The sequence below is a fragment of the Fusarium mangiferae genome (assembly GCF_900044065.1).
Source record: "Fusarium mangiferae strain MRC7560 genome assembly, contig: FMAN_scaffold011, whole genome shotgun sequence".
NCBI classification, from domain to species: domain Eukaryota; kingdom Fungi; phylum Ascomycota; class Sordariomycetes; order Hypocreales; family Nectriaceae; genus Fusarium; species Fusarium mangiferae.
The window spans coordinates 270,409-296,309 of NW_024573931.1; the positions used below are offsets into that span (position 1 = coordinate 270,409).

The following is a 25,901-nucleotide window of genomic DNA, read 5'->3' on the forward strand; positions in this document are numbered from 1 at the left end:
GATAATATTCTGCGTTAGGTGCGCTCATACAGGGTATCAAGGCAAATCCTGGCCAGCAAATCAATGACGGCAAATCAGGCAGAATCCCCATATTTCAAGGCTGATCGACGACACGTGACTCTATTGCGGAGTCTGTGAAGGCTGCCTAAGATGCCTTGACTGAAGATTGGAGTATGTAGCACAAAGCAAGGCTCATAAATATCTCCGCTTCTCTCCATCTCATCACACTTAGATACTCAATACCAAACACTTGACTCTCCATCTCACGTGCCGCATCTGACACCATGTCCGCATCTTCTGAACCCTTCACCCTCTTTCACAAGTTCCCTCCAGAGCTCAAACTCGACATTCTAAGCTTCTGCACCAGAAACGACCTAGTCTGCCTCTCACTGACCGGCCCAGACATGCGAGATCTCGTCGCACCACTCATCCCCAGCAAACCTAATCTCATATGGGTTGATCAACTTGGTCCAACACCAGACGTCCCCTCAGAATGCCATGATCCACACCGTAACAACACCCTCCGCCGTCAAGATTGCGTCGGCGCAAGAGACCAACAAGTGGTCTACTCCCCAATAAGCCATCGCTTCAGACGCCATGAATACAGAGGAAAAATCTGCTACAGATGTCGAAACTACCCATCCGCTCACCCAGTCTGCAATGTTTCATACTGCAAGAAGCATTGTGCATGCATTTCATGTCCTTTGTTCATGAGATTGCGGGGTTGGATGGGTGATCGAAAGTACTGTGCGGAGTGCAATCAATTCACCACTCGAACAAAGAGAAACAACGGAAGATGTACGTATCTTTCCCGTCTTTTAACAATACCTAATCAGAGAACAGGCACTCACGGGCGGAAAAAGGTGCGGAAAACACCAAACAACCATTGGAGTCGCAGCAAAGGATTATCCTACGGAAATCGGTGGTGGAGAAAATGGGGGACGCATGGGATTGACCACGAGGCGTACCAGCCCAAAGACACCGGAAGACGAAATGCAAGAGTCGTTTAGACGAGCCATTTACTCTAGGCGAGATCTATTCAACTCTTTCTGAATATACTGGCTACACTAACGTGATTGAGCATACATCTCCCTGGAGAGGCTGTTTGTTGGCGTCTCCATTAAAGTCCCAGAGCTCGCAAGGCCCTCTCAATTCCCATTCCTCCACATTGGACCACGTCTGACTTGTTCTGCACGGTCGAAGGACTAGAAATACAGAAAGACCACCGACTGTGGCGAACACCGCGTCTTGTGTAGAGCATTCGAAATTGGCAAGGCTGAAACGACCGTCCGCCAGAGTAAAGAAACATTGAGCATGACCTCCATGAAACGTGTCGGTTGGCTGCTCGCATAGACTGGAGCATTTGTTCTTCCACTGCTGATACCCTCTTGTCTTATGGAAATAGCAGTCTGTCAGAATCCGTTCTCTGAACAGCTTATCTCTGGATCTGCCGGGTTCTTCCGTTGACTCGTGATCGGTGGGCAAGCCAACCATTCCCCGACAAGCACGTATTGCTTCAATAATGGCATCGCAGGCCAGGGGATCTTGCGTGGTTTTCTCAACACCAAAGTCGGAGAGATCTAGAGTCTTTTGAATATTGCCAACAAATACCATGCCTAGACGCAGTCGGTCCATCGGCAGAAGCTCAAGGGCCTGTCTCCCGGGGTAACTTTTCGAAGTCTTCGTCAGTGGTATCGATGCTTTTTCGGCCACTGATAACGTTCGTGACCAGTCAGGTACCCAAGATGGCAAATTCAACGTCTTGTTCGGCCTGTTGTATGCAAGCAGCAGCGTCGTCTGCGTTTCTATCATTGCCTTCCACGTCGCTGTTATGTACAACTCTTCGATACTGAGAGAATAATCAGGCGTGATTGGCTCGGTGAAGCGCCAGTTATGAACCAGCCCTAGCAGTCCGTATATTCGGTCCCGGGGTTCTTTGCAGCTTCTGTGCCTGGTAGCCTCCAGTAAAGGCACCAAATCAACATCCGCATGGATAGGCTTTTGGTTATTCTTTTGTGCCGAGTTGCGATGAAGGTTTAGGTCCCATAAATGCCCCTCAATGTGGCCGACGGCCGATGCACCCAAAGGTGGTAGTTGCCCCCAAGTTGACGCACAGCAAGACGGGGCTTTTGTTCCCACGAGAGATAGCATTTTCTGTGCCGCATTAAGCATCATGTCTAACGAAAAGACGCAGACCCCAAAGTGTACAGATACAACCTTGGGAAGCACCGCCTCTTGGAATGTCCATATCCTAGAAAACCACGGCTGCTCCACCATGTACGAGAAATGATGAATTGCTAGTTGAAAACATCCACTGACAGCAGTTGTATCTTTCTCCAGCGAGCAGAAGTGGCCGTTTATGCATGTCAACAACCCAACTGCTACTATATCCATCATAATGTAGCTCAACGGCTGGTGGCCATATGCTGCAAGTAACGAAGAGAGATGGACGTCTCTTTCATCACCATGCCAGTGATATGGCTGATACTCGTCATCTTGGATCTCGTCTTCCTGTTGCTGCAGACTTGAGCCTAGGCTCTCACAGAGATAGACTTGAGCTTCGGCAGTACGTTGATATATCTCACGCATCATGTTGACTTGATGCCCTTTCTCCTTGTTGTCGCTTTGGTTGATGCAGATAGAGTCTGCCCAGACTGTGCGCGGAGTTGCTTTGCGTCTTAACCGGCGAAGAAACCAAGCCAGATCTGACGGAACGGAGATGGCGTGATCATCGACTATAACGGTATCTCGAAGTTCATTCCAGCAGTATGACAGCGCTTCAAAGCGTGGAAGTTCGTCATCGAGCGAAACTGTCTTCAAGGTGCACCTGAGTCGCTCACGAAACACGCCTGGTTGGATCACGAGGAGTCGGATCTCTCTGGCTGTAAGGGGCTTGTATAATCGTGGCTTAAACCCTGGATAGAGTAGCAAAGACTCCGTATCTGGGATTTTCGACACCATTATTGAAAGTCAAAGGAGTTTTTCTGGATTAAAGATATGTAATAGCGAGTATGTAGCTGAGGCTGTGCAAGACTTCTAAAGCGGGGTATTAATTTTCGAAGTAGCTGCCTAGCAATGCCACGACAACTAAATTTCAGAATGTAGGAGCTTAAGTCTAAATGAATAGCAGTCCTTTGTTATTTTTGGAAAAAGGTTATAACGTACTTGGTAAGTAAACCGACCAGACGGATATGAGCGCAAGAGGAGCAGCTTCGGATTGCTAAGTACGCAACAGTAACCTAAATCAATTATGCCTTAATATTGCATTTCTTCTTATCGTCTTAAGAATAATTGCAACTAAATCTATTATATACTATTATAGTAAAATTATTATTCTTAATTATTATTTTTTAATTATTAAGGCTATTATATCTTATATATTATAATAAAAATAAAATACATTATTAATTTTAAAGCTAAAAAAAGAGGACTTATAATATAATTCTTTAAATATAAGTCTATAGGTATACCGTTAAAGTAAATAAAATATATTTATGTTTTTAAATGCTTTTATTACTACTATTACTACTATAACAATTACTTTTTATATTAAATTTAATCTTTTAATTTATTACTATAAAATATTAAAAAAGAAATAAATTAAAAGTAATAAGCTTAATACTTATAGACTAAGCTTATATTATATTTTTATATAGATTTATAGCTAACTGTAAGCTTAAACTTAAATACCCTATTATATATTTCTTCTAAATACCTGGTCTTAGCACTAAGTAAGTAGCACTACAACAGGCACTAGGCAAACTCATAAGAGTTCGCTCAAACGCGTCATTTACTCCAAGCGAAATCCTATCCTCCTCTTTTAGTATATACCAAGACGCTAGACGGGATGCTACGTGGGCGCATGGGGTAACCTCCACCATTGAGCAGCGCGCTCGGGACGTTCGGCATAGCCAAGAAAGGATCATGGCACCAGGGGCATATAATTGGACGGTGACGATTGAATAATTTCCTGGTTGTTGCCATTCTCTGCTGTGGTGCGTTGATATGTGCTGACGCCAAGTATGAACCGCCACTGTATCAGGTGCCAAGAATGCCGAGATTTGTTCCTGCTGTGGCGATGCAGGATTAGAGATGAACGTGATGAGTATATATGAGGGAAATCCCCTGAAATTCACCGAGAATCTCGTTGTGTTAATTGTTGACGTACGACATGAATACACTACGCCAGATGCTCCCCCAGATATGGCCTCAAGGCTACAAACGAGTTGACTCTAGCAGCAGCCTTGAAGATGCTGTCACCCCCGAGAAGAATGGTTCAAGCCTCCAGCTCTTTGCAAAACGCCTTCTGCGTCTTCCCCTAAAAACAATAGCATTCCTCATTGCTGCTCTCCTCATTTTACCCGGCCTACTAGCCCTCAACTCTCTTAAGGTAAGATGAAAAAACAGCCCCCAACGCCAATGCTAACGTAACCAGGGCCACGCATTCTTGGCCGGAGAGATTGCGACCGGCCAAGCCTATGAGACATACCCGCAGCAGGACATTGCCAAGCTTCCTTCAAAGGATCGACGGCTTAGTATTGTCCTCCCCGCCAATAACCCAGACCACGATTTATGCAAAGTCATCACGAGTGCGTTGGCATTGGGGTATCCAGCCCCGGTTATTGTGAACTGGGGTAAGACGTATGATAAATCCAAAGGATGGAAGGGAGGGTCCCATCTGGCGAAAATCACAGGTACTCTGGAGTATCTCGATAGTGTTTCGAATCCCGACACTCCGGACGAGAATAGACTCGAGGAGAATGATATCGTTGTCCTCACGGACTCGTATGACGTTTGGTTCCAGCTTCCGCCAGAAATCCTCCTCAAGCGATACCACGAAGCAAACCGTCAAGCCAACCAGCGCCTGGCATCACAATGGAACGGCCGCGGAAAACCCCCAATGAAACAAACCATTATCGTATCAGCCCAGAAGAAATGCTTCCCTCCGCCATCATCAGGCTCAGTCCTCCACTGCGATCAACTCCCCGAAAGCCCAGCTCGTAAAGACCTCTACGGGCCGAACACCGACAGAGACCCCGACGTGTTTCACGATGTACGACCGAAATATCTCAACAGTGGGAGCATGATTGGTCCCGTTGGCGATATGAGAAAGTACTTTCGTCGCGTGCATGAGCGGATGCAGAGAGGGTTGGTGAATGGCAAGGATTTGTACAGCGATCAAGGAATATTCGGTGAAATCTTTGCGGAACAAGAAATCTGGCGGCGCTGGCTTCGTAAGAATACTGTGTCTCGAAAGGACAAGAGCTTCGATATTATGCATGGCGATTTCGAGTACCATGTCGGGCTGGACTATACGCAGAATCTGTTCATTCCGACCGTTTTCGAGGAGCAAGATGGGGAAATTATTGCGTTGAATAATGAGACTGGTATTACGGAAAAGTCAGTGTCTCTCGGGATTGAACCAAGATTAGACGGTGTACCAGACGATATCCAATCTTCTACAAACCCACTGAACATGTACGTTCTTCATGATCCAGCAGAATGGGGAGATATGCCCGTATATGCCGATTTCTACTCCACTGCCATTCCCGTCGTCGTCCATCACAATGCTCACAAGGATGGAGCCAAGAAACGTCGATATCTCTGGTGGGACCGCATCTGGTTCTTCCCGTACCTTCGCCAACTCATCAAGGCTCAGTTAGCGATCGTTGAAGCGAAGCCATTTTTGGAGATCGCTGTCAACGGGGAACGGTTGGTGTACTGGGAGTCGCGGTCGAATGTCACACAGAAGAAGCCGAAAACGTTCATCGTCGATTCGGGGGAGGTTAGTATCGTGGAGCGTGAGTTTGGGTACGTTTGTCGTGCCAAGACGGAAAAGGCAGAGGCGGAGAAGCCGTGGTACGATGAAGTGTTTCGGGATGGGAAGGGAGACCTAGAGACCTAGGGCTTGTTTTGGGCAAAGGACCTTATTGTTTTCGGTCACAGCTTCCAGTCCAGGTTGAGTTGCTTTGTTTAGAAAATACATGTCAATTTATCCATCGACCGAAAGGGACCTGCGCCAGGTTAACATGATGAGAGTACAAGTCCTCGTAGCACATTGGCCCTGATGTGGCGCCATAAATGGGTAGTCCAAAGGATGTTAGAAGCAGTGAGACTGGGGGCAAGTCGGCTTTATATAGCCCTCTCGCGATACACTAGCCTGAATCTAAGATGGCATGGATGGGCGTAAGGTTTGCCGAAACCCCTCGCTAGTCATCGCATTACTCGTCGATGACGAACCTGAGAACTTGTGTAGCCAAAGGTACATCAAGCGCCTAGTGAAAACAACGTATACACCTTGAACTACTAGTAGAATTCCTGTCTATGCCATTCAAGGATCCACCACAGCGGATGCAGCATACATATGGGGAATGGTTAAACTCTCTTTCTGGGGGTGCGGCTAAGTTGTATGCGGTAATTATAAGCTCTATGCCACAAGGCCCAACTACTAAACCATCTAGACATAAAAGTTGGGGGGTGCAGATAGATCATGCCTGATGCCCGGCGGTGGACGAGATGGTGTCTGACAATAAGTACCCATCCATACACCTCTTGTCTATAGTTTAGCAGACCCCTCATGAACCTGCACCCAAAGCTTGATCGTCTCAACCAATCCCTCCACTTCCGCAACCGTGTTCCCTGCATGCACACAGATCCTCACCCTCTCGCTGCCCTTCGGTACCGTCGGCGCCACGATTGGGCGGACTGTGAACCCCCGTTCCTGACAGAATTGAGCTAGACTGCGTGGCTGCGATGTAAAAACCGGTATAATTGGTGACTTCGGTGCTGCCTCCGCACGGATTGATTGGCTGAGGGAGCACGCTTCCGCTAGTAGCTTGTGCGTGTAGCTCACCAGACTCCAGAGATGCTTCAGTCTCTCATCAGCTCTTCCGCTCTGCAGATACTGATAAGAGATGCCGATGCTTGCGAGACAGGAGAAAGGCATTGCAGTCGTATAGATGAGAGTTCGGGCGTAGTTTATGAGATACTCTCTCGTCGTCGGTGAGCACAGAACAATAGCTGCATGGTTAGCTTCGTTAGATGAGTGGTTTTGGCTTCTCACCTCCAAATGAACTCATTGCTTTGCCAAAGGTATGCAATCGCGCGAATATTTCTTTTTCCAAACCCAATTCACATACGAGACCGCGTCCTTGATGACCAAAGATGCCAGTAGAATGTGCCTCATCGACGATAATGTAGCCATTGGTTGGGAGTCGACTTTTGACGCATGCCACAATGTCTTTCAGAGGAGCAACATCGCCGTCCATGCTGTAAACACCTTCAACGAGAATAAACACAGATTTCTCGCCTCCAATTCCACTCAAAACTTGATCGAGTCCTCCCTCCCCATACACGCAATTATGCTTGAACGATACTCTCCGCCCCGCGCGACTCAACCGCATCCCATCATGAGCACTCGCATGAATAAGCTCATCATACACAACAACATCCCCCGGCTGCGGTAAACAGCTCACAAGACCAACATTCGCATCAAACCCCGAATTAAACAACAACCCAGCATCCGCGTTATGAAATGCCGCAATGTCTCTCTCCAGATTCTCTGCTAGGGCTGAATTGCCGTCGAGCAGCCGTGAACCGCCAGACCCTAACAGCGGAGGCGGCGCTGCATGATTCTCAAGAAGGGAGTGATATGCGCTTCGAATTTCAGGTACCGAAGAAAGCGAAAGGTATGCATTTGACGAAAAGTCGACATTGTCAGCTGGAAACGTCGTCAATCGCCGCAATTGAGACCGTTTCTCACGATCCAATAATCGCGCTCTCAACTGCTCCTCCAATTTCGACATGATTACAAAGTTAAAACCTCACAACGCAACTCAGCTCAATCGGTAAAAGACGCGGAATTTGTTGGGTTTAGTACATGTTGAGCCCCCGCCCCGCCCGGAGTCGTTAGCCGTGCCGATCTAGACCCTCCATTATAAACCGCGGCATTCCACCTCAACCCTTTCGTCCATTTCACTCATCTCAAAAATGGCGCCGGTGCCTGCTCTTCTTTGGCGGTCGCTGCGAGCGCATCAGGTTTACGGTGCGAATACTGATGTTGGAAAGACGATTTTCAGCACGATTTTGTGTAACTCTGCGAGTAAGCGGGGCGACAAGACGTGGTTTCTTAAGCCGGTTTCTACGGGGGCTGCGGATGAGGCTGATGGATGGTGTAAGTTTGAGGGAAATTGGGAGAATTGGGCTAATTGGAGTAGAAGTTGTGTGGTTCTGGGAGACATTGTCTAACGAGGTAGTCATATTCAACGATATGCTCCGTCGACGAACCATGAGACGCTCTTTCAATACGATATTCCGTGCAGTCCTCATATCGCTGCGAAAGCATCTGGCAAGGTATGAAGTCAATTGATTGGCGAACCAAGCTTATAGAGTAGCCCGTCCCTTCGGATCAAGATGTCCTCACCAAGATTTACGACACCACGTCTCGATACGCATCTGAAGGACCAGGATGGCTGTTTCTAGAGACTGCTGGCGGCGTTCACTCACCTGGTCCATCTGGCACGCCCCAAGCTGATCTCTACGCTCCATTGCGTGCACCAGTCATCCTCGTCGGCGATTCAAAGCTCGGCGGCATCTCACAGACCATTTCTGCTTATGAGTCTTTGAGAATGCGTGGCCATGACATTGAGTCAATTCTTCTGTTCCAGGACATGAAGTACGAAAACTATCAATACCTTCGTGACTACTTTGCAAAGCAGGGCGGCATCTCTGTCGATACAGTCCCTGAACCGCCCACTCGACTAGACAATGAAAAAGAAGACATTGAGCAGATGAAAGAGTACTACGCCGCTCGCAACGTCGACCACGTCCTTGAAGCTCTTGACAAACGAGGCAAAGACCGAATCTCCCGTCTCGAATCAATGTCCTCCAAAGCAAGCAAATCAATCTGGTACCCCTTCACCCAGCAAAAGCTCGTCACCGCCGATACCATCTCCGCCATCGACTCAGCCCACGGCGACTACTTCCAAGTCCTCAACCCCTCCTCCCCCAATCTCCTCCAACCCGCCTTTGACGGCTCAGCATCATGGTGGTCCCAAGGTCTCGGCCACGCCAACTCGCGCCTCACCCTCGCAGCAGCCTACGCAGCCGGTCGGTACGGCCACGTAATGTTTGCCGAGGCAATCCACGAGCCTGCATTAGCGCTTGCGGAGATGCTCCTCAAGGGTGCGGGAAACCCACGATTTTCACGTGTTTTCTACTCTGATAATGGGAGCACGGGGTGTGAAGTCGCTGTCAAGATGGCGCTGAGGGCGGCGAGGTTGCGGTATGGCTGGGGACCGAATGACAATGTTCATATCCTTGGACTCAAGGGGAGTTATCACGGAGACACGATTGGTGCGATGGATTGTGCGGAGCCGTGTGTTTATAATGAAAAGATTGAGTGGTATGAGGGTAAGGGGTATTGGTTCGACTATCCTACCATTCAGTGCGTCAAAGGAAAATGGGTTGTTCAGGTTCCCGAGGGTCTGAGGGATGAACTAGGACAAGATTCGGACCTCAGATCGATCTCGGAGGTTTTTGATCTCCAATCTCGGCTCAATACCGAGCACTACCGAAAGTATGAGCGCTACATTGAAGGCGTTCTCTCAAAACTCCAAGCTTCTGGACGCAAGTTTGGCGCTCTCATGATGGAGCCGATAATCCTCGGCGCAGGAGGAATGATCTTTGTGTAAGTCTCGTCTCCCTCTTCTGACCTCTCTAACAATTCAGTGATCCCCTCTTCCAAAGAGCTCTAGTGGACGTGGTCCGTCGATCCCCTCACCTCTTCGGCGACGCTACCAGCCCCAAAGACCCACTCTCGTGGTCTGGACTCCCCGTGATTTTCGACGAAGTTTTTACCGGGCTATACCGCCTCGGTCGGTTTACTGCGGCGTCATTCCTCGGCACCGACGCCGACATCTCCGTCAACGCTAAGCTACTTACGGGCGGGCTTGTACCGCTGTGCACGACGATGGCGTCTGAGAGCATTTTCGATGCGTTTGTTAGTGATGACAAGAGCGATGCTTTACTGCATGGACATAGTTATACGGCGCATGCTGTTGGGTGTCAAGTTGCTGTTGAGTCGGTGCGGGAGATGCAGGATATGGAGAAGAGGGGAGAATGGGAATGGGCGGAGAGGGATTGGGAGGAGGATACTCAGGCTTGGTCTGTTTGGTCGAGAGAGTTTGTCAACAATGTCTCGCATAATCAGCAGGTTCTGGGTGTCTGGGCTCTTGGAAGTGTTTTGGCGATTAGTTTGAGGGATGATGATGGTGTTGGGTACAAGAGCTTGGCTGCCAAGAAGATTCAGACCCATTTGAGAGAGGGAGCTGGGACTTGGAATGCTCACAGCCGAGTTTTGGGCAACGTCTTTTATGTCATGGCGAGCCAAAAGACGAGTCGACAGAGTCTTGAAGAGTTGCAGGGGTTGTTATTGGGGGCTTTGAGTAAGTAGTCCTACATCATAAAATGTTACTCAGGCTGTAGCAGCTAAATCTACTGTTCCCGATGACCGTTATGTGATTTCTTCTTTTACTTGAATCATGACATGCCTCCCGCCAATGATTCATGACGTTATGCAATTTCTGGGGTGATCGACATTCCCCTGCAGGTTGACGTGTCGGAGGGTCCACGTCAATTGTCATGAAATCTCAGTTTTCTCCAACACATCAAACAAAGACAAGAGACATCAAAATGAGTTCAAAACAGTTGTACGAAAAGACTCGGGAGCAGTCAATCTCTGACTTTGAGGCGCAAACCAAAGACCTCCAAAAAGAGCATCCCGATATCGACTTTAAATCAGTCGTCATTGAACCTACCATGAATCTCATGTTTGACATCAAGGTATGTTTGTTGATGACTTATAGAGTGTACTGACATTTCCAGGAAAACCTCACCGAAGACGAGCGAAAGAAACACGAGGAATACATCACCCGAATGCTTCAGAACACTGGCAATCTGTCCAAGGCAGAGAAATACCTCTGGCAGGCTAGAGACTACCTGAGGCCCTACCCTGACGTCCTCAAACAATTTGACGACATTTACATCAACCAAAGACCAATCCGCGTTATGTTATCTGAGCTCCACGAAACATTCCACCAGGCAAATAGACATTCATAGACATACCTATCCCATATATTCATTAGCCTCAGATACTTGTAGTTCCCCGCTCACATGACGCCCCATCAATAGGGCGTGATGACAAGGTTCCCTTTTGTCAGCCAATCATAATCCACCAGCCAATGCCGCCACTTGATAACCTTTCTGAAGGGATCAGACCTCTCTTCTTCACCTTTTCAGTGACGTGCATGCATTGACCCCTACAGTCACTCTCACCATGAATTTCAACAACCCCAATCTCTTCACAGACGTCGATCTATTGGACGGCTTCATCAGCGATGACTTGACCCCCTACATGTCCGACTCAGCCCCTCCCCCAGACCTATCAAATGGAATCCCCAATCTTGCTCCAACTCACCCTGCGCCTCAAAATCCCTTCACGCCCCTGTCGCTGCACGGATATAGTCAAACTGCTACACCAGCACCGCCTGCAAAGGTCGGCGGGAGATTCACGAGGGAGTCGGTGCGGATATTGAAGAATTGGCTCGCGACGCATCAGAACCATCCGTATCCGCGCGAACCTGAACGGCGGATGCTGCAGGAGGAGACGGGGCTTACAAAGACGCAGATATCTAATTGGTTGGCGAATGCAAGACGGCGAGGGAAGATTCCGTCGAGTGCTTCTTCGCCGAGACATGGTGATACGCCTGCTATGGATATACCGCCTCGACCTGGGACGCCGGCTGTGAGGAATACGTCTGATATGGATCCTCTGCAGAGATGGGTTGATTCGCCGCCTGAAGATGAACCTGCTGCTGTGACTGCGATTGCAAGAGCTGTAGCATCTGTGCGACCGCAATCAGGTAAGTTTGGTGAAGCGTGCGTGAGTGGAGCTAACAGGATAGGTTCTTCGAGTCCATATACGAGACTATCTCGAACGCCATCAGTTAGAAGTGTCGGTACATCGCGATCTAGCTCAATCAGCTCAGTTAATTCGCACACAAGTCGCTCATCACTCGGCCTCAATGAGCTCTTTAGTCGGGGAAGTTCTCGTCGCAGGAGACGCGCATACAAAGAAGAGCGAAGATCACTAGCAGCTCCCCGTAAGGCCTTCCAATGCACATTCTGCACTGAGACATTCCGAGCAAAGCACGATTGGTCACGACATGAGAATTCCCTTCACCTTCCACTTGAGCGCTGGGTCTGTAGTCCAGAAGGACCTCGTGGCCAAAAAGCCGATAGTCCCGAGACTCGGTGTGTTTTCTGCGGCCACGTCGATCCTGATGATGCGCATATCGAAACACACAATTACTCAGCGTGTAAGAATCGACCTGTTCAGGAACGCACGTTCAACCGAAAGGACCACCTTAATCAACATCTGAAACTAGTCCATAATGCTAAATTCGCAGAGTGGCCGATGAGACAGTGGAAAGCTCCGCCGCCTGCCATACACTCTCGATGCGGTTTTTGTAATCTTGTGATGGAGACGTGGATTGACCGTGTACATCATCTAGCAGATCATTTCAAGACGGGCAAGACTATGGCTGATTGGAAGGGCGACTGGGGATTTGAGCCGCATATTCTTGAGCTTGTTGAGAATTCGATTCCTCCTTGTAAGTTGATCTGGAGAGCAGTTGAGAGGTTGCTGACTTTTAGACTTTATCGAAACTGAACGAAATAGTCCTTTTCCATTCGAAGGGAGCCGTGCACTTGTTGAAACGCCCCGGACAGCTTATGAGTTGCTCAAACTGGAGCTGGCGTATTTCATGCAGAATCACTTTTACAAACATGCGCGAATGCCAACCGGCGACGAAATGCAGCTCGAAGCGTGTCGAATTCTGTTTGCTTCAGAACCTCTATCCCACGTCGATCTAGTCTGCCCGTCATGGCTTCGAGACCTGGTGTTTTCGAACGTTGCAATCTCACAACAAGCGCAATTCGGTCCCATGAGGTCAAACGCCGAGAGCCGACTTTCTTCACTGGAAATCAGTGGAAAGAACAATATTTTTGAGGGGTGTCCTTTTGAAACGCAGTTACAAGAGTTTGTACAAGCAAAGCAGCTCCTGGGATTGAGTATCAGAGATGATGAACTACGAGAAGAATGCTGCAGAATTGTCGGTCGATTGGAGGAAGTCTCAGCAACGCCATCGGATTTCATCGCCAACTGGCTTATCAAGATCATTCACTTACCCGGAGATTGGCTTCTCCCGTTCCGACAACGCACAGGAATTGAATTGATCGGATTATCCGACGGAATGAACTTGAACGCCATGATCCAGGATTATACGCGTCTCGAACAAGAACTCGGAGCTTATCTCGACCTGCAACGCGTCATTGGCATTGAACCGCCCGACGACGACCTCCGCCGACAAGCGCGCGTGATCATCCACGGTTCAGATTCAAATGTGAACCATACAGCAGCAGACGACGATTACTGGCTGGCCGCTTTCCGACAGCGACATTCCACGACCACAGAAAACCCTGAAGCTTGGAACACGCCACTTCGTCCTGATCCCCATCTCCTCGCCGCTCGGGGTCTCGTTCTCAAGACAAGTACAGCTTTTCTAAATGATCATAATTACTGGCGGTGGTTTACCCAGGAATTAAGACGATGGGTATCTGCCATAATGTCGCCGCATAATCCAGCGAGTCGCGTTCCCTCGGATGAAGAGATCCAGCATTACGCGCGATGGATCAGTTATAACGAGTACGTGCCCTTAACCTCGCCTGGTAGATTTTCTAACAATTTAGTGATGACCCATTTAACCAAACCATTGCAGAGAACAAAGATTGGCTCGAGGCGTTTAAACGGGACGTTGGTATTACAGAGGCGCTTAATAACGGCCAGATATAACGATCAACAAGAATGCCACGCTTATTAAACTCTAACAAGAACTCTAACGGGGAATTGGGGACTCAAACTACGGGAGTTTAAAATCGGCCGATGAATTTAACCTTTTACTCTTATCTGCGGCCAAGTGAAACTGCCGATGTTTGCAATTCATCCGAAACCCGGCTCAGACTTTGCCGAGACTTTTAACGTGGATAAGCTTAAGGGTCGGCCAATTGTAGAGGCCCGTAGAATAGGAGGATCTTCAACTGTATTAGAGTGAAAAAGGCAATTCAAGTAGACGTCGATGATGCAATTACTGATTATCAAGATTATCGTGATGTGCTGAATCATTCAGCTCGCACTAACCTTCTCGAAAGAGCAATTCAACCCCCATCCCCAGGCATCAGCCGTCAGCTGGTAGGGCTGATCTCAACAAGCACACTTTTTGAATAGCCAAAACGGGATAATGTCAACTGGTTTCAAGGCAGCTTGTGGGGGCTGCATCGCGCTACACGTCACCCAAGATCGTCAGCTTTAGCCCCGAGGCCCCGACAGTTTGGGGGCTAACGATTCCAAACCCGCGATTGGCCGACAACGGGACGGAGTGAGCATGGGAAGCCTGTAAGCCAAGATGTACAGTCTTGGCGAGCACTCTATATAAAGAGTTTCTCGCTCGCTGGTGAGATTAATGGACAGCAATTATTACAATGTCGTTTTCTACCCTGGTACTGAGTGTTTTCTACCTTGCGGGTGTGTCTGCCGCTTCTGTTTCGAGGCAGATACAGCTGGGTGACCATGAGTACTTTGTTCCTCCAACTGCAGCGTGGAGATTGGATTCATGGAATGCTTCGGCTGATTCTGATGAGTTTACGCCTTTGACGGTTGTTGAGTTGAACCAGACGGCAAATGTTGAGCGCGTTGCTTCTGTGCTGGGGGGGTATGAGAAGGATGATGTCTGGATCAAGGAGTTTACTCAGAGTATGTTTGACGATGCACCTACTTGACGTATCTGACGGTCGCAGCTTTGTACATCAAGTCCGATAAGGAATTGGCCTTCAAATCCTCCAAGTACAACGTTTCAGCGGTATATACCGGTCAAAAGTCGGTGCCTGCGGGCCCATACTTTGTGCATCGCTACACAGGCAATGTCTTCAAGGCATATCGTCTTTATGTCGACACCAACCAAGCCTTCATCCAAGTATGTTCTCCACTTATGTACTCAACATCGCTGATAGTAGTAGTCCACCTACCAAGACCCCTCCGGAACCCACCATCCCCTTCGCGCCGGTGCCCTCTCCGCAGGAGGTCTCACGATCGCCGTCCCATCGCGTTTATACTTCACCCCCACGAAAGAAAAGCCTCTCGCTGGTCTTCGTCTCAGTGTCAAGGACTTGTACGATCTCAAAGGAGTCAAGACAAGTGGTGGCAACAGAGCGCTGTATGAAATGAGCAAGGTCAAGACCAAGACAGCTCTATGCGTACAAAAACTCATCGATGCCGGCGCTGTAGTCGTTGGAAAGAACAAAATGTCCGAGTTTGCGTTTGCAGGCCCATCCTTCACTGAACATATCGACTACCTTCTCCCCTTCAACCCTCGAGGTGACGGATACAACTCACCTGGTGATAGCTCCGGTGGCTCTGCTGCAGCTGTTGCTTCATATGACTGGCTTGATGCTAGTATGGGAAGCGATACAGGCGGTAGTATTCGTGGCCCTGCACTCCAGAATGCTGTCCACGGCAATCGTCCTACACAAGATGCTGTCAATCTCACAGGAGCCCTCCCTCTGTCATCCGCCATGGATACCTCAGGAATAATTGCTAGGGATCCTGCCATTTTGTCCAAGTTCACACGATCCCTTTACGCTGGTACGATCAAAGAGTATTCTGGGCTGCCGTCTGAGGTCCTCCTTGACAGCGGTAGTGAACAGTTTCTCGTCAACCTTGAAAAGCACTCCACCAAAGCTGCGGATGCAGTAGGAGAGTTCTTAAACAGCCTCGCGAGCTTAATGTCTGCTAATGGCAGTGTATTCTCAATTGACTCGGCTTGGACAAACTCTACACCAAAAGCATTCAGCGACGTGGCTCTCTCCAACATTCTGGGAGATGTCTACACAAATCTGACATCCTATGAGCAGTGGAATGAGTTTGGCAAGGATTATGTTGAGAAGTACAAGAGTCTTCACGATGGTGCATTCCCTCATATGGTGCCTGGGATTCGCGAAGGTTGGATGAACGCCAATAAGACAATGACGCGGTTGACGCATGAAGATGATTTGGCTTCCAAGAAAGGTGTTGAGGAATGGGTTGCGAGCGAATTTTTGACTGCTGATAACAAGAGCTGCTCGAATGCTGTCTATGTCTATCTATCAGCCAGCTATCCTTCGTACAAGCCAGATGTTTCTCAAGAGTATGTTGCCCTGTCAATTCAATTCATCGCTAACAAATTAGTGGCTCGAATCCGTATATCCGTGAGCTTCTACAAGCTGGTTCCGAACAACAGACCCTCATCAACCAGCTCAACACTACCGTTAACTGCAACTCAACTCTTGGGACCGAGGAAACTTGCGAGGAATCACTGGAAGCAGAGAAAGAAGCAGAGAAAGAAGACTCCAACTCGGGCAGCCAGACCGTCTACGCCGGAAGACTCGCTTCTGTCGCCGGACTCCCAGACTACGCAGTCTCGCTGGGCATGTTTGACCTGGGCCAATTCTCCAACTCAAGTCTCCAAAACGAGCTTGTTCCTGTTGGAGCAAACATCATGGCTGCAAAGGGCTGTGACTTTGTAATTCTCGATATTATTGAGGCGCTCCACAAAGAGGGTGTTGTCAAGACAGCCAAGACAGGTAAAAGATCATAAGTAGTAATGAGATAGTCAATAATTATCGTCCCTAATACAACCCGCAATTGGGGACCAGCGGACTACATCATCCGGGCGGGGAAGCTGAATCGTGGTGAATTACCGTAAGTGGCCTAGTTTGCTGTCATTACATCAGGTTTGATACGCTGATGGTCAGTCGGGGAAGTAATCCGGAACTGGAAAGTTTCTAGGCACTGTTATCATCCCAGATATTTAAGTTCAACGATGTTCTGTCCTTTCTGTCCTGTTTCATCATCAATAATGTCCTTACTACTCAAATCAATGGATCTTCGTCAAGAAGCTGTTCTCATTGCCTTTGCGGCAGTGGGCCTATGTCTTTTCGCTGTGTATGAATGGATGCGCAAGGGTAAAGCTGCTGGTATGTTTTGTGATTTATCAGGGAACCTATCTAACAAGACAGTCAAAACGGATGATGAATGGAAGACCCCTTCACCAAAGCCTCTGCTCGATTTCGATCTGGACGCAAAGAAACCCGAGTTATACCGACCTTGTCGCCACGGACCCAACCACGTCACCATGGGCATTCGCAAAATGGACTGGAATAATTGGATCGAGATGGATTCCAACTTTATTTGGTACCATGATCTCAAGGTCTCTGAGCTCGAGAAAGATATTGATGCGCATGTTCAATACGTTGACAACGCTGTTACTCGAGATGCCTGCTTCGAGGTTCTGGAGGAATTGACTGCATACTTGACTGTTCGGTACCCCAAGATCTTTCAGCTCAGCAATGGCATTCTTCGCAACACTTTGACAAGGGAAGAATTCAGTTACCCCGCCAGTATGTACCATCCTCAGAGCCAGACCCAGCTGACCATCAGATACTCCCAAGGAAGCGATGGCAACAGCTGCCAAATTGGTCCAAGACGATCTCATCGTCATGGTTGAAGAAGATGGTAAGTCTCACGGTTGCGTCTCTTACTTGACTAACATTTTAGACGGTCAATATCATCTCGACGCTGGAGCTGTTTGTCTCCCTGGTTTCTGGCGATTGAGTGAAAAGTTCAGAATGTCTCTAGACACTCTACACATTGAAGCCAAGGTTCCCCACTACCAGACAAAGTTGCAGAAGTCTATGAACCGTTTTTTCAAAACGATGCAGCCAGAAAAGGCAGTAATTCGAAACAATGTGAGTATGTTTCCCGTCTCATAGTCATCGCTGACCATTTAGTTCTTCATCCAACTCGATGATGGTCTTCACTGGTCTCATCGCATGGGCGATCAAGACAGCAGCGAAGTAGCGTGTAAGTTTTCTAATTGAGTCACCGCGATTGTAGTCATGTCTTCTCGAACACCCTAACAACTCTCAGCCTGGGAAACGGCAAATGACAAGGGCCTGACCATCGAGGACCTCTACTTCCGCTCCGAGAGACAGTCTCTCCGACGACTTCCAAGATCCAAAGCTCTTCTCTTTACGGTTCGCACATACTTTGAGCCAATCACTACTATCGCACAGGAGCCTCATGTTCCAGGGCGTCTAGCTGAAGCGATTGAGAACTGGGATGAGGCAGCTTCAAAGTACAAGGGTAAACACCACTGGGCGGATATTCTCTTGCCGTATTTGCACGAACAGGATGAGTTGCAAAAGAAATCGGGAGTTTTGGAGAAGATTCCAGAGGGAAGCTTCCCGTACTAGACGATCAGGCAGAAACATAATGATTGATTGCTTGTTATTCTCACTCTATCTTAGCCAATGATGATCCACGGACTAACATTGTTCCCTCGGACCATGTCAGCCTGCTTACGCTGCCATCGGAGGCGGTAAGACCTGACCAACTTCATTAATCCATAGAGATAGAAGCCAAGAAGTCGCGATGTCGCTCACCGAGTTCCATTTCTTCTCTCAACTTCCTCTAGAGCTCCGCCAAGAGATCTACAGGTTAGCCACGCCACCCCGCTTTGTCCACGTCTTACGATTTGCTGAGCAAGACTACGATGAATTCGCGGAGCGTATACGGACAACACCAAACGCCCTCCGACTAGACGAGTCTCTCACACATTTCTCATTCAATTGGCGATCTCAAATCCCGTCTCAGACCAAACAGACAACACTTGAGCGCTATGGCTTTTCGAGCGCCAAGTCGCCGTACCGCCCTTGGGACGTGACAAAGCTTGCACCTCAAATCAGCCTTGACTGGCTAAGCGAGAACCCAGGTTATGCTTGGGAGCTGTGTAGGGAAGTTGAATTGTTTAGCACTGCACCGATTCCTGCACTCTTGCATACATGCCGTGAATCTCGAGGCGTCTTAATCAAGAAAGGCTATCAGCTTGCCTTTCGCTCACGGTCTCACGGTCCTCAAACATGGTTCAACTTTGACACAGATGTCCTGTTCATCTCTCGTGGGGACGATTGGGGTACCAAGCATCGGGTACTCAGTGGCTGTGCGTGGGATATCGGCCAATTCCATCCTATCGACATGCAAAAGGTCAAAAGAGTCGCCTTGGAAGAGTCCACAGGATCGCTATATCTGGCACATCCTAGTTTTTCCCAGGCAAATTACACGCTCGCTGATCTTTCATCTGTATTAAGAGTCTTTCAGCACCTTGAGGAGCTACTTTTGGTGGAATGGTCAGATCCTTATATGGATGAAATCCGCCCACTGAAAACGTCAATTGCCAGGGGGACGAAGCGACACAACTACGACACCGAATTTATCTGGAGCTACCAACCCGTTAGCGAAGTTGATGCTCTTTTGCAAATGTTTCCGCCTGAAGACTATATGAGTACCTTGGCGGTAACATGTATCGGACCATATGGCGAACTGTTCAAGAATCACAAACAACTCCAGAGGAATGAATACTTCGATATAATCCAGACCTCTCTGCGAAAGAAACTAGCTGAGAACCGAAACAGAGTGGTTTCAAGGTACAAGCCGGATGTCGAATTATGGTGGGAGATACCGAAAGTCACTGCCGTGCATGTCATGTCAAACTGGGGGCACGAAATTCTTGGTCGTGAACGGGAGGGCGCTCTGAGTCGGATTTTCAAACTTCGAAAAAAGTGGAAAGCTGATCAAAAGCGACAGTCTAACTCTCTGCCGCAAAGAGAAGGGGATGGCTATGAAGCGGATGAAGAGGCATACAACCTCGCTTTAGAGGAAGAGGATCCATATGAGGCGCAGCGGACGTGGTGGATTCGAGAAGGGATAGTGCCTTTTCTCGATGAGTGAGCAACTTGAGAAGCGTTGGCAATGGATGATGGATGCCCTGGGGTGTATCGTATCTATTATCGAGTAAATGTAAGACCAGCGGTTTTGTACCCCTGGGACCAACGTCACCCTGCTCTTCTAGCCTATTTCTCTACTGCTCACCAATGCCTAGACGGCCTGGGGCTTGTATTCATAAGCGGTAGATTAGATATAGGTATGAACAATATCCCGATTTTAGAACGAAATCTGCCAGTACTTCTATTATTGCATAAGACGGCGGAAAAGAACTGTTTTTGGGGCATGTTAATTAGCTACCACCCCCCTCAGCACTACCTTGCAGCTATATAATGTCTGAGTAGGTGCTTGAATACTTGGATTACATTGAAAGAATTGTCCTTAAGCATTATTGTCCTCAAACTTGTATGCTTCAAACTTCCGCGCCGGAATACCCTTCTCAAACATGACATCCAACTCCTCGTAGGTTCTGCCCCTTGTTCCTGGGACATCAAAATATACGATAACAAGATAAACAATTGCCATCCCAAGGAAAATCCAGCCGAGTTTTCCACCAAGGTTTGCCTCGTCCTGGTTAAACAAATAAGGTAGAACAACTTGCCAGAAGGTGGCCGCAAGTGCCATAAAGGCTGCACCAAGGCCCAACGATTGGGCTCTCAGTCTGCTTGCCGATACTTCGCCAGCTACCGCCATAGATGCACCTACAGCTGGACCGTACGAGATGGAGATAAATTGGAGAGACACTCCAATGACGGTAAGCGAACCTGTTGTCTTGGGTAACAAACTGGCAATGCCCATAATCAGGTACATGATGATTGATATGCCGACGCCGCAGAACATGAGCAAACGATGGCGTAGTTTCATCATCAAGAAAAGATTAACTACGGCTGAGACAACTCCCATGCTGATGCCAATCTGCGTCAGAGTCACAACCATATGGCTGTCAAGGCCTGTCTGATTGAGAAAGTATGGCGCGTTTGAAGAGAGAACCGCACCAACAACCTTTGGCATATACATGCAGATCAAAATGATGCGAGTTCTACGCATATTTGTTCCGCGGAAGCAGTCAAGGACGGAAACATCTCCATTCGCAAGCTCGCGCTCTCTGTAGACGGTTTGCTGCACTTGGTCGAGTCGAGCATCGATATCTTCTCCAGATGGCGACAGGCGTTGAAGAGCTTGGCGGGCTTTGTCATGCTCCTGCTTCATAACAAGCCAGTATGGTGATTCTGGGAGGAAGGGAAGGCCAAGAGCAAGGATACCTGGAAACGCCCATGCTGCAGCAAAGATGACGCGGAAGGCAGATTCGTCCATGATAGAGACCCGGCTGAAGGTGGCGGAGATCGCAATAAGCATGCCGAGATTCTGAAGGAACACGAAATTAGAACTGGTCTCTTTTATAGTGAGGGCTCAACTGTATTCATGCCCAATGCAATCCCTCTCATTGGCAGAGGTGCAATCTCGGAAACATACGTCTGGGTGGCTGCTAGCACTAGACCTACAGCAAAACCAGTGACTATCTTTCCACCAAGGAATTGGCCTTGAGTCTGTGAGATGTAGGAAAGTGAAATGCATGCTGATGCACAGATGATAGCCGCTAAGAATACAGCTCGACGACCGAACCAATCCTGAAGATGTCCAGCGGTAAATGCTCCAAATAACTGTAGTACGTTATATGTTGCATTCCATGCAGACTGCCAAGCGGCAGGAATGATGAGGACACCATTTACGTCGGAGGCGAATGTCTTCCTGAAGAAAGTATAAGTCTGGGCTTGAATAGAGAGTTTGTGCATGTGTGCTGAATTATACTGACTGGAACGCTGGCATGGCCAGGCAGACCGACAATGCGAGATTCTCATAACCGACTAACGCGGAACCAACTGTGACTAACTTTAGCAACGACTTTCGAAGACCTGATAGGTGGTCAAGGTATGAGGTTAGACAAACCATTCGCATACAGAGTCCATGCCGCTATCTTTGGGTTTTCCAAGATGCATTGCCAAGCCGATTTTTGACGGTCTGCCTGAATCACTACTGATTCGGTGTGGTCAACGTCAAAAGCCTTGTCCCCATTTTCGCCTGAAGGATACGACATCTTGTGATTTAGCAGACCATTAAAGGTTGACAGTCAATGATCAATCCGGGAGCTGATTTTCTGATAGTAACTAAGTTAACGCATGAGTATAGATATAAGTACTTCTTACATGATCCGGCATTGGGGGCTTCTAGTGCCGAGGCAACTTATTCGCACTCTCATTACTCGGATGCTCCGTCCTGGACGATCTAGACAACCATCCCCATGGGGAAAATTCTCGGGTTTTCCGGGCCGGCGAGATGGCCGAATGAGAGAGGGCGATCTAAAGGTCAGGGATGCTACGGCCACGCGGGGACTGGCCTAGCTAACCCTGATTGTGTAAGTGCCAATTCTCCGCAAATGATGGTAACATATTCTCAGAGCGTCGTCCCATTACGCGGCGGGTGGAATTACAGGTCATCCACAAGTTTTAAGATTCTGGAGAATATGGTGTCTCGAATTTACTAGTTTTTGCTCCTACTCCTACTCTTTCTTTTCGTAAAGTGTATTACCAAATCCTCTTCCTGACCGGACCTCACTTGAACTGGAGTTATACTACCTAAATATTGCAAAAGAAAGTGTTGAACAGTAGTGTTCATCTGATGTCAACACGCCTGGTCCTTCGGATGGTTTGCTTACGACAAGCTAATTAGTCAACCTGTAAACCCAGGTCTTTTCTAAGGACAGGACACGTAGTCAATTCGCGTTTCTAGTGCCTCTTTCTGGTCTAAGAATACCAGGTTAGATAATTGGGAGTTGTATCCCACCACCTCGTCCGTAACCATCTAGTCTTCCGAGCCGCTCTATCCTTAAGTTGCTTCAGCTCGCCTGGAATAAAGCTATACAAGTAGATTCTCGGATTTTCCGGACTCTGTTTACGGGTAGACTCCTCTAGGTATCCCCTTTCAGGAAATTACCAGGCTATACAGTTTGAGGGGCAATCTCTTGCTTTCTCTCAGAGAGACCGCGTTCGTGCGCGAATTGCGTGAGACATGAATTCGTAAGATAAATGTAACCTTAAGCTGAAATAGGATCCTCAGCAAGTATTGTTCTCTTTGCCTTTTTTGTTAGCGGCTGTAACTCACTGAGTCAAGGCCTTGACAAACCCCTCTATTTGCTTCCCTGCCGAGGAAAACGTTATCCACACGGGAATTCCGAGCAGCTGAAAGCATTAGCAAAATGACGACTGAAACGTGGGTAAAGCCAGTCGGCAGATCAATATAAAATTTGACCGTCACGTTTGGTTACTAGTACCTACATCGCCATCATTCACGAATCTTTTCGCAGAGCTGTAACAATCAATATGGATTTCCAATCATTGCTCCCTGAGCTGACTTTTGAAGAGAAAGTATCCCTTCTCTCTGGGCGAGATTTCCATGCTGCCGCTGGCATCGATCGCCTGGGCATCCCGCCTATGAAAGTAAGCAAACCCATACGCCACGGCTACGATATGACGAGACAAGAATATATACTAATGCGACCGCTCAGGTAGCTAACTCTGTGAATGGCATTGGTCCACATGACATGGAACTTGAGGTGACTACTGCCAGTTTCCCCAGCACTACATGCTACGGCTCAACATTTGACGCTGAGCTTCTTGGCCGTTTAGGCGAGGAACTGGCCGTGCAAGCGAGATTGAAAAGCGCACAGCTTGTACTGGGACCTACTATCAATATTCACCGTGATCCGCGAGGGGGCCGCAATTTCGAGTGCTTCAGCGAGGACCCTCTCTGGCCAGCTAGCTGGGGCTATTGTCAACGGCTTACATCGAGGCGGAGTTGGCGTATGTGTAAAGCATTTCGTATGCAACGATGCAGAGACATATCGCCATTCCTATGACGTTAGGGAATCAGTTGACGGGAGGACACTGAGAGAAATTTACCTTGCAGCATGGCAACATCTCCTCAGAACATCTGACCCCGAAGGTGTGATGACTGCGTAAGTCGCGATGTTTATAGTATTGGATTTCGAACTGAGAATCAGTCTAGGTATAACAAGGTCGACGGACAGTTCTGCAGTGCCAATCCGGATTTAATCGAAAGGGTCTTACGACGCGACTGGGCCTTCAAGGGCATGACCATGTCAGACTGGTTTGGAGTTCATGATACAGTCGGGCCAATCAAGGCTGGGCTGGATCTCGAAATGCCATTTCCAGTCTTTCGCGCATCAAAACTGGTCGAAGCGGTTCATTGCGGCGCCGTTACCGAAGAAGAGATCAACAATAGGGTGAAAATGATGCTCGAGCTGAGAAACAGGACACGATCCTGCCATGACCAGAAGCCTGAGCGATCAGAAATTCGCGACGAAGAAAACAAGCTCGCTTGGGAGATTGCCACCAGTGGAATTGTTCTTCTCAAAAACGCCAACAAGGCACTTCCGCTCTCACCTGCGGACTCTCAAAAAATAGCACTTATCGGCGAATTTTCTGCAGATCCTGTTATTACAGGAGGGGGGAGTGCATCTTGTATACCGCAATATCGACTCTCGCCCTTGGATGTCATGCGAAAAGAATTCCCTTCCGTCAAATGCGCTCTTGGTGTCCGCACCCGTCGACTCATCCCGATAGCTCCAACAGAGCAGTTAATCTCTGCTGATGGCCGCCCTGGTGTGGACATTAAGTACTACGACGAAGAGTCATCCGAGCTTCTTCTGTCTGAATTCCAGGCGAAACCTCATGTTTGGATGCTTGGCCGGTTCAAGCCAGAGTTGAAGGTTCCAGGCTGCAATCTACAGCTCATCACAAAGTTGATTCCCCTTAGCACTGGTCGGCATACATTGGCAGTCAGGTGTACTGGCTCCTTCTCCGTGGCCATCAATGACAAGATTGTCTTGACAGGTCCAGCTAAGGATATCTCTACCGAGCAATTCATCTTCAACCCCATCCTTTTAGAGTCTCGTTTGCAAGTTCTTATGGAGGCCGGCAAATCCTACGATATCCGTGTCATCGTCAAGGGTCCCGAAGAACTTGCTGTCGGCGAACCGACGCCATTTTCTGCTACGCTTTGCTTCGAGGAGTACCGGTCAGAGGAAGAGGCTATCGCTGAGGCGGCGAAGCTGGCAAGTGAGTCAGATATCAGCATCATCTACGCTGGCCGCAGCGATCAATACGAGTCGGAAGGATTCGACCTTGAAGATATGCACATGCCACTGAATCAAACAGCCCTGATAAAGGCTGTAGCCGCCGTCTCAAAGAAGACGGTATTAGTTCTTCATTGCGGCAACCCGATTAATGTCAACCCTTTCGTTGACGATGTAGACGCGATATTGAACGCCCATTTTCCCGGCCAAGAAGGCGCGAGAGCAGTCACCGATATTCTTACTGGCAAGGTCTGTCCAAGCGGGCGCCTTGCCACAATGTGGTTCAAGACCCTCGAGGATTGCCCAAGCTTCGAACACTTCTCACCCACGGCCGTGGAAGATGGAAATATCTACCTTGAATATAAAGAAGGGTTAGAAGTTAGATACCGTTGCCGCGATAGCCAAAGCCGAGTGAGGTGGCCTTTTGGCTTCGGGTTATCGTATACCAACTTCAGCTATTCCGGGCTTAGGGCTACCGTCGACGGAGAATCGACAGAGCCGAAACTCAAATGCCACGTTGAGGTTAAGAACACAGGTGCAGTATCTGGCAAGGAGGTCGTCCATCTGTATATCAAGCCAGCAAAAGATACCTTAGTTTGGAGGCCTGAGCGTGAGCTTAAAGCGTTCACAAGAGTCTCGCTACAACCAGGTGTATCTCAACTGGTGAAGCTAGAGGTCGAGCTTGATGTAGCCTGCAGCTACTGGGACGAGAATGAAGTGGCCTGGAGGATTCAGCCGGGCATTTACAAGGCGTGTATAGCCGATTAACAGGTGGATTTCACCATCCAAAAAGGCTCAGTTTGGAACCATTTATAA

The 25,901-nt window shown here is 48.5% G+C and overlaps 12 protein-coding genes across 12 annotated transcripts; 9 read left to right on the forward strand and 3 right to left on the reverse strand.

Annotated features, from left to right (window-relative positions):
* Nucleotides 1-284: 284 nt before the first annotated feature.
* On the forward strand, nt 285-1,010 carry FMAN_09875 (uncharacterized protein; the record flags this gene model as incomplete). Its single annotated transcript, XM_041820485.1, has 2 exons — nt 285-798; nt 844-1,010. 2 exons carry the CDS (start codon nt 285-287, stop codon nt 1,008-1,010), a joined length of 681 nt encoding a protein of 226 aa, XP_041686361.1.
* Nucleotides 1,011-1,062: 52 nt separating this feature from the next.
* Nucleotides 1,063-2,961, reverse strand: FMAN_09876 (uncharacterized protein; the record flags this gene model as incomplete). The annotated part of the gene is made up of 1 exon (XM_041820486.1): nt 1,063-2,961. The coding sequence occupies one exon, from the start codon at nt 2,959-2,961 to the stop codon at nt 1,063-1,065; it is 1,899 nt and encodes a 632-aa protein (XP_041686362.1).
* Nucleotides 2,962-4,189: 1,228 nt separating this feature from the next.
* FMAN_09877 (uncharacterized protein) lies at nt 4,190-5,905 on the forward strand (the record flags this gene model as incomplete). The annotated part of the gene is made up of 2 exons (XM_041820487.1): nt 4,190-4,390; nt 4,436-5,905. The coding sequence occupies 2 exons, from the start codon at nt 4,190-4,192 to the stop codon at nt 5,903-5,905; spliced, it is 1,671 nt and encodes a 556-aa protein (XP_041686363.1).
* Nucleotides 5,906-6,556: 651 nt separating this feature from the next.
* Nucleotides 6,557-7,805, reverse strand: FMAN_09878 (uncharacterized protein; the record flags this gene model as incomplete). Its single annotated transcript, XM_041820488.1, has 2 exons — nt 6,557-7,020; nt 7,064-7,805. The coding sequence occupies 2 exons, from the start codon at nt 7,803-7,805 to the stop codon at nt 6,557-6,559; spliced, it is 1,206 nt and encodes a 401-aa protein (XP_041686364.1).
* A 184-nt stretch (nt 7,806-7,989) lies between these two features.
* On the forward strand, nt 7,990-10,453 carry FMAN_09879 (uncharacterized protein; the record flags this gene model as incomplete). The annotated part of the gene is made up of 4 exons (XM_041820491.1): nt 7,990-8,173; nt 8,252-8,352; nt 8,394-9,688; nt 9,730-10,453. 4 exons carry the CDS (start codon nt 7,990-7,992, stop codon nt 10,451-10,453), a joined length of 2,304 nt encoding a protein of 767 aa, XP_041686365.1.
* Nucleotides 10,454-10,692: 239 nt separating this feature from the next.
* On the forward strand, nt 10,693-11,118 carry FMAN_09880 (uncharacterized protein; the record flags this gene model as incomplete). Its single annotated transcript, XM_041820492.1, has 2 exons — nt 10,693-10,842; nt 10,885-11,118. The coding sequence occupies 2 exons, from the start codon at nt 10,693-10,695 to the stop codon at nt 11,116-11,118; spliced, it is 384 nt and encodes a 127-aa protein (XP_041686366.1).
* A 217-nt stretch (nt 11,119-11,335) lies between these two features.
* FMAN_09881 (uncharacterized protein) lies at nt 11,336-13,912 on the forward strand (the record flags this gene model as incomplete). Its single annotated transcript, XM_041820493.1, has 4 exons — nt 11,336-11,921; nt 11,964-12,671; nt 12,715-13,765; nt 13,810-13,912. The coding sequence occupies 4 exons, from the start codon at nt 11,336-11,338 to the stop codon at nt 13,910-13,912; spliced, it is 2,448 nt and encodes an 815-aa protein (XP_041686367.1).
* Nucleotides 13,913-14,598: 686 nt separating this feature from the next.
* On the forward strand, nt 14,599-16,748 carry FMAN_09882 (uncharacterized protein; the record flags this gene model as incomplete). The annotated part of the gene is made up of 4 exons (XM_041820494.1): nt 14,599-14,869; nt 14,914-15,089; nt 15,133-16,298; nt 16,340-16,748. The coding sequence occupies 4 exons, from the start codon at nt 14,599-14,601 to the stop codon at nt 16,746-16,748; spliced, it is 2,022 nt and encodes a 673-aa protein (XP_041686368.1).
* A 261-nt stretch (nt 16,749-17,009) lies between these two features.
* Nucleotides 17,010-18,405, forward strand: FMAN_09883 (uncharacterized protein; the record flags this gene model as incomplete). Its single annotated transcript, XM_041820495.1, has 6 exons — nt 17,010-17,127; nt 17,170-17,550; nt 17,591-17,665; nt 17,708-17,898; nt 17,941-18,013; nt 18,080-18,405. The coding sequence occupies 6 exons, from the start codon at nt 17,010-17,012 to the stop codon at nt 18,403-18,405; spliced, it is 1,164 nt and encodes a 387-aa protein (XP_041686369.1).
* Nucleotides 18,406-18,583: 178 nt separating this feature from the next.
* Nucleotides 18,584-19,939, forward strand: FMAN_09884 (uncharacterized protein; the record flags this gene model as incomplete). The annotated part of the gene is made up of 1 exon (XM_041820496.1): nt 18,584-19,939. The coding sequence occupies one exon, from the start codon at nt 18,584-18,586 to the stop codon at nt 19,937-19,939; it is 1,356 nt and encodes a 451-aa protein (XP_041686370.1).
* Nucleotides 19,940-20,314: 375 nt separating this feature from the next.
* On the reverse strand, nt 20,315-22,028 carry FMAN_09885 (uncharacterized protein; the record flags this gene model as incomplete). The annotated part of the gene is made up of 4 exons (XM_041820497.1): nt 20,315-21,298; nt 21,436-21,682; nt 21,747-21,813; nt 21,881-22,028. The coding sequence occupies 4 exons, from the start codon at nt 22,026-22,028 to the stop codon at nt 20,315-20,317; spliced, it is 1,446 nt and encodes a 481-aa protein (XP_041686371.1).
* A 1,282-nt stretch (nt 22,029-23,310) lies between these two features.
* Nucleotides 23,311-25,853, forward strand: FMAN_09886 (uncharacterized protein; the record flags this gene model as incomplete). The annotated part of the gene is made up of 4 exons (XM_041820498.1): nt 23,311-23,427; nt 23,496-23,790; nt 23,861-23,945; nt 23,996-25,853. The coding sequence occupies 4 exons, from the start codon at nt 23,311-23,313 to the stop codon at nt 25,851-25,853; spliced, it is 2,355 nt and encodes a 784-aa protein (XP_041686372.1).
* Nucleotides 25,854-25,901: the final 48 nt, after the last annotated feature.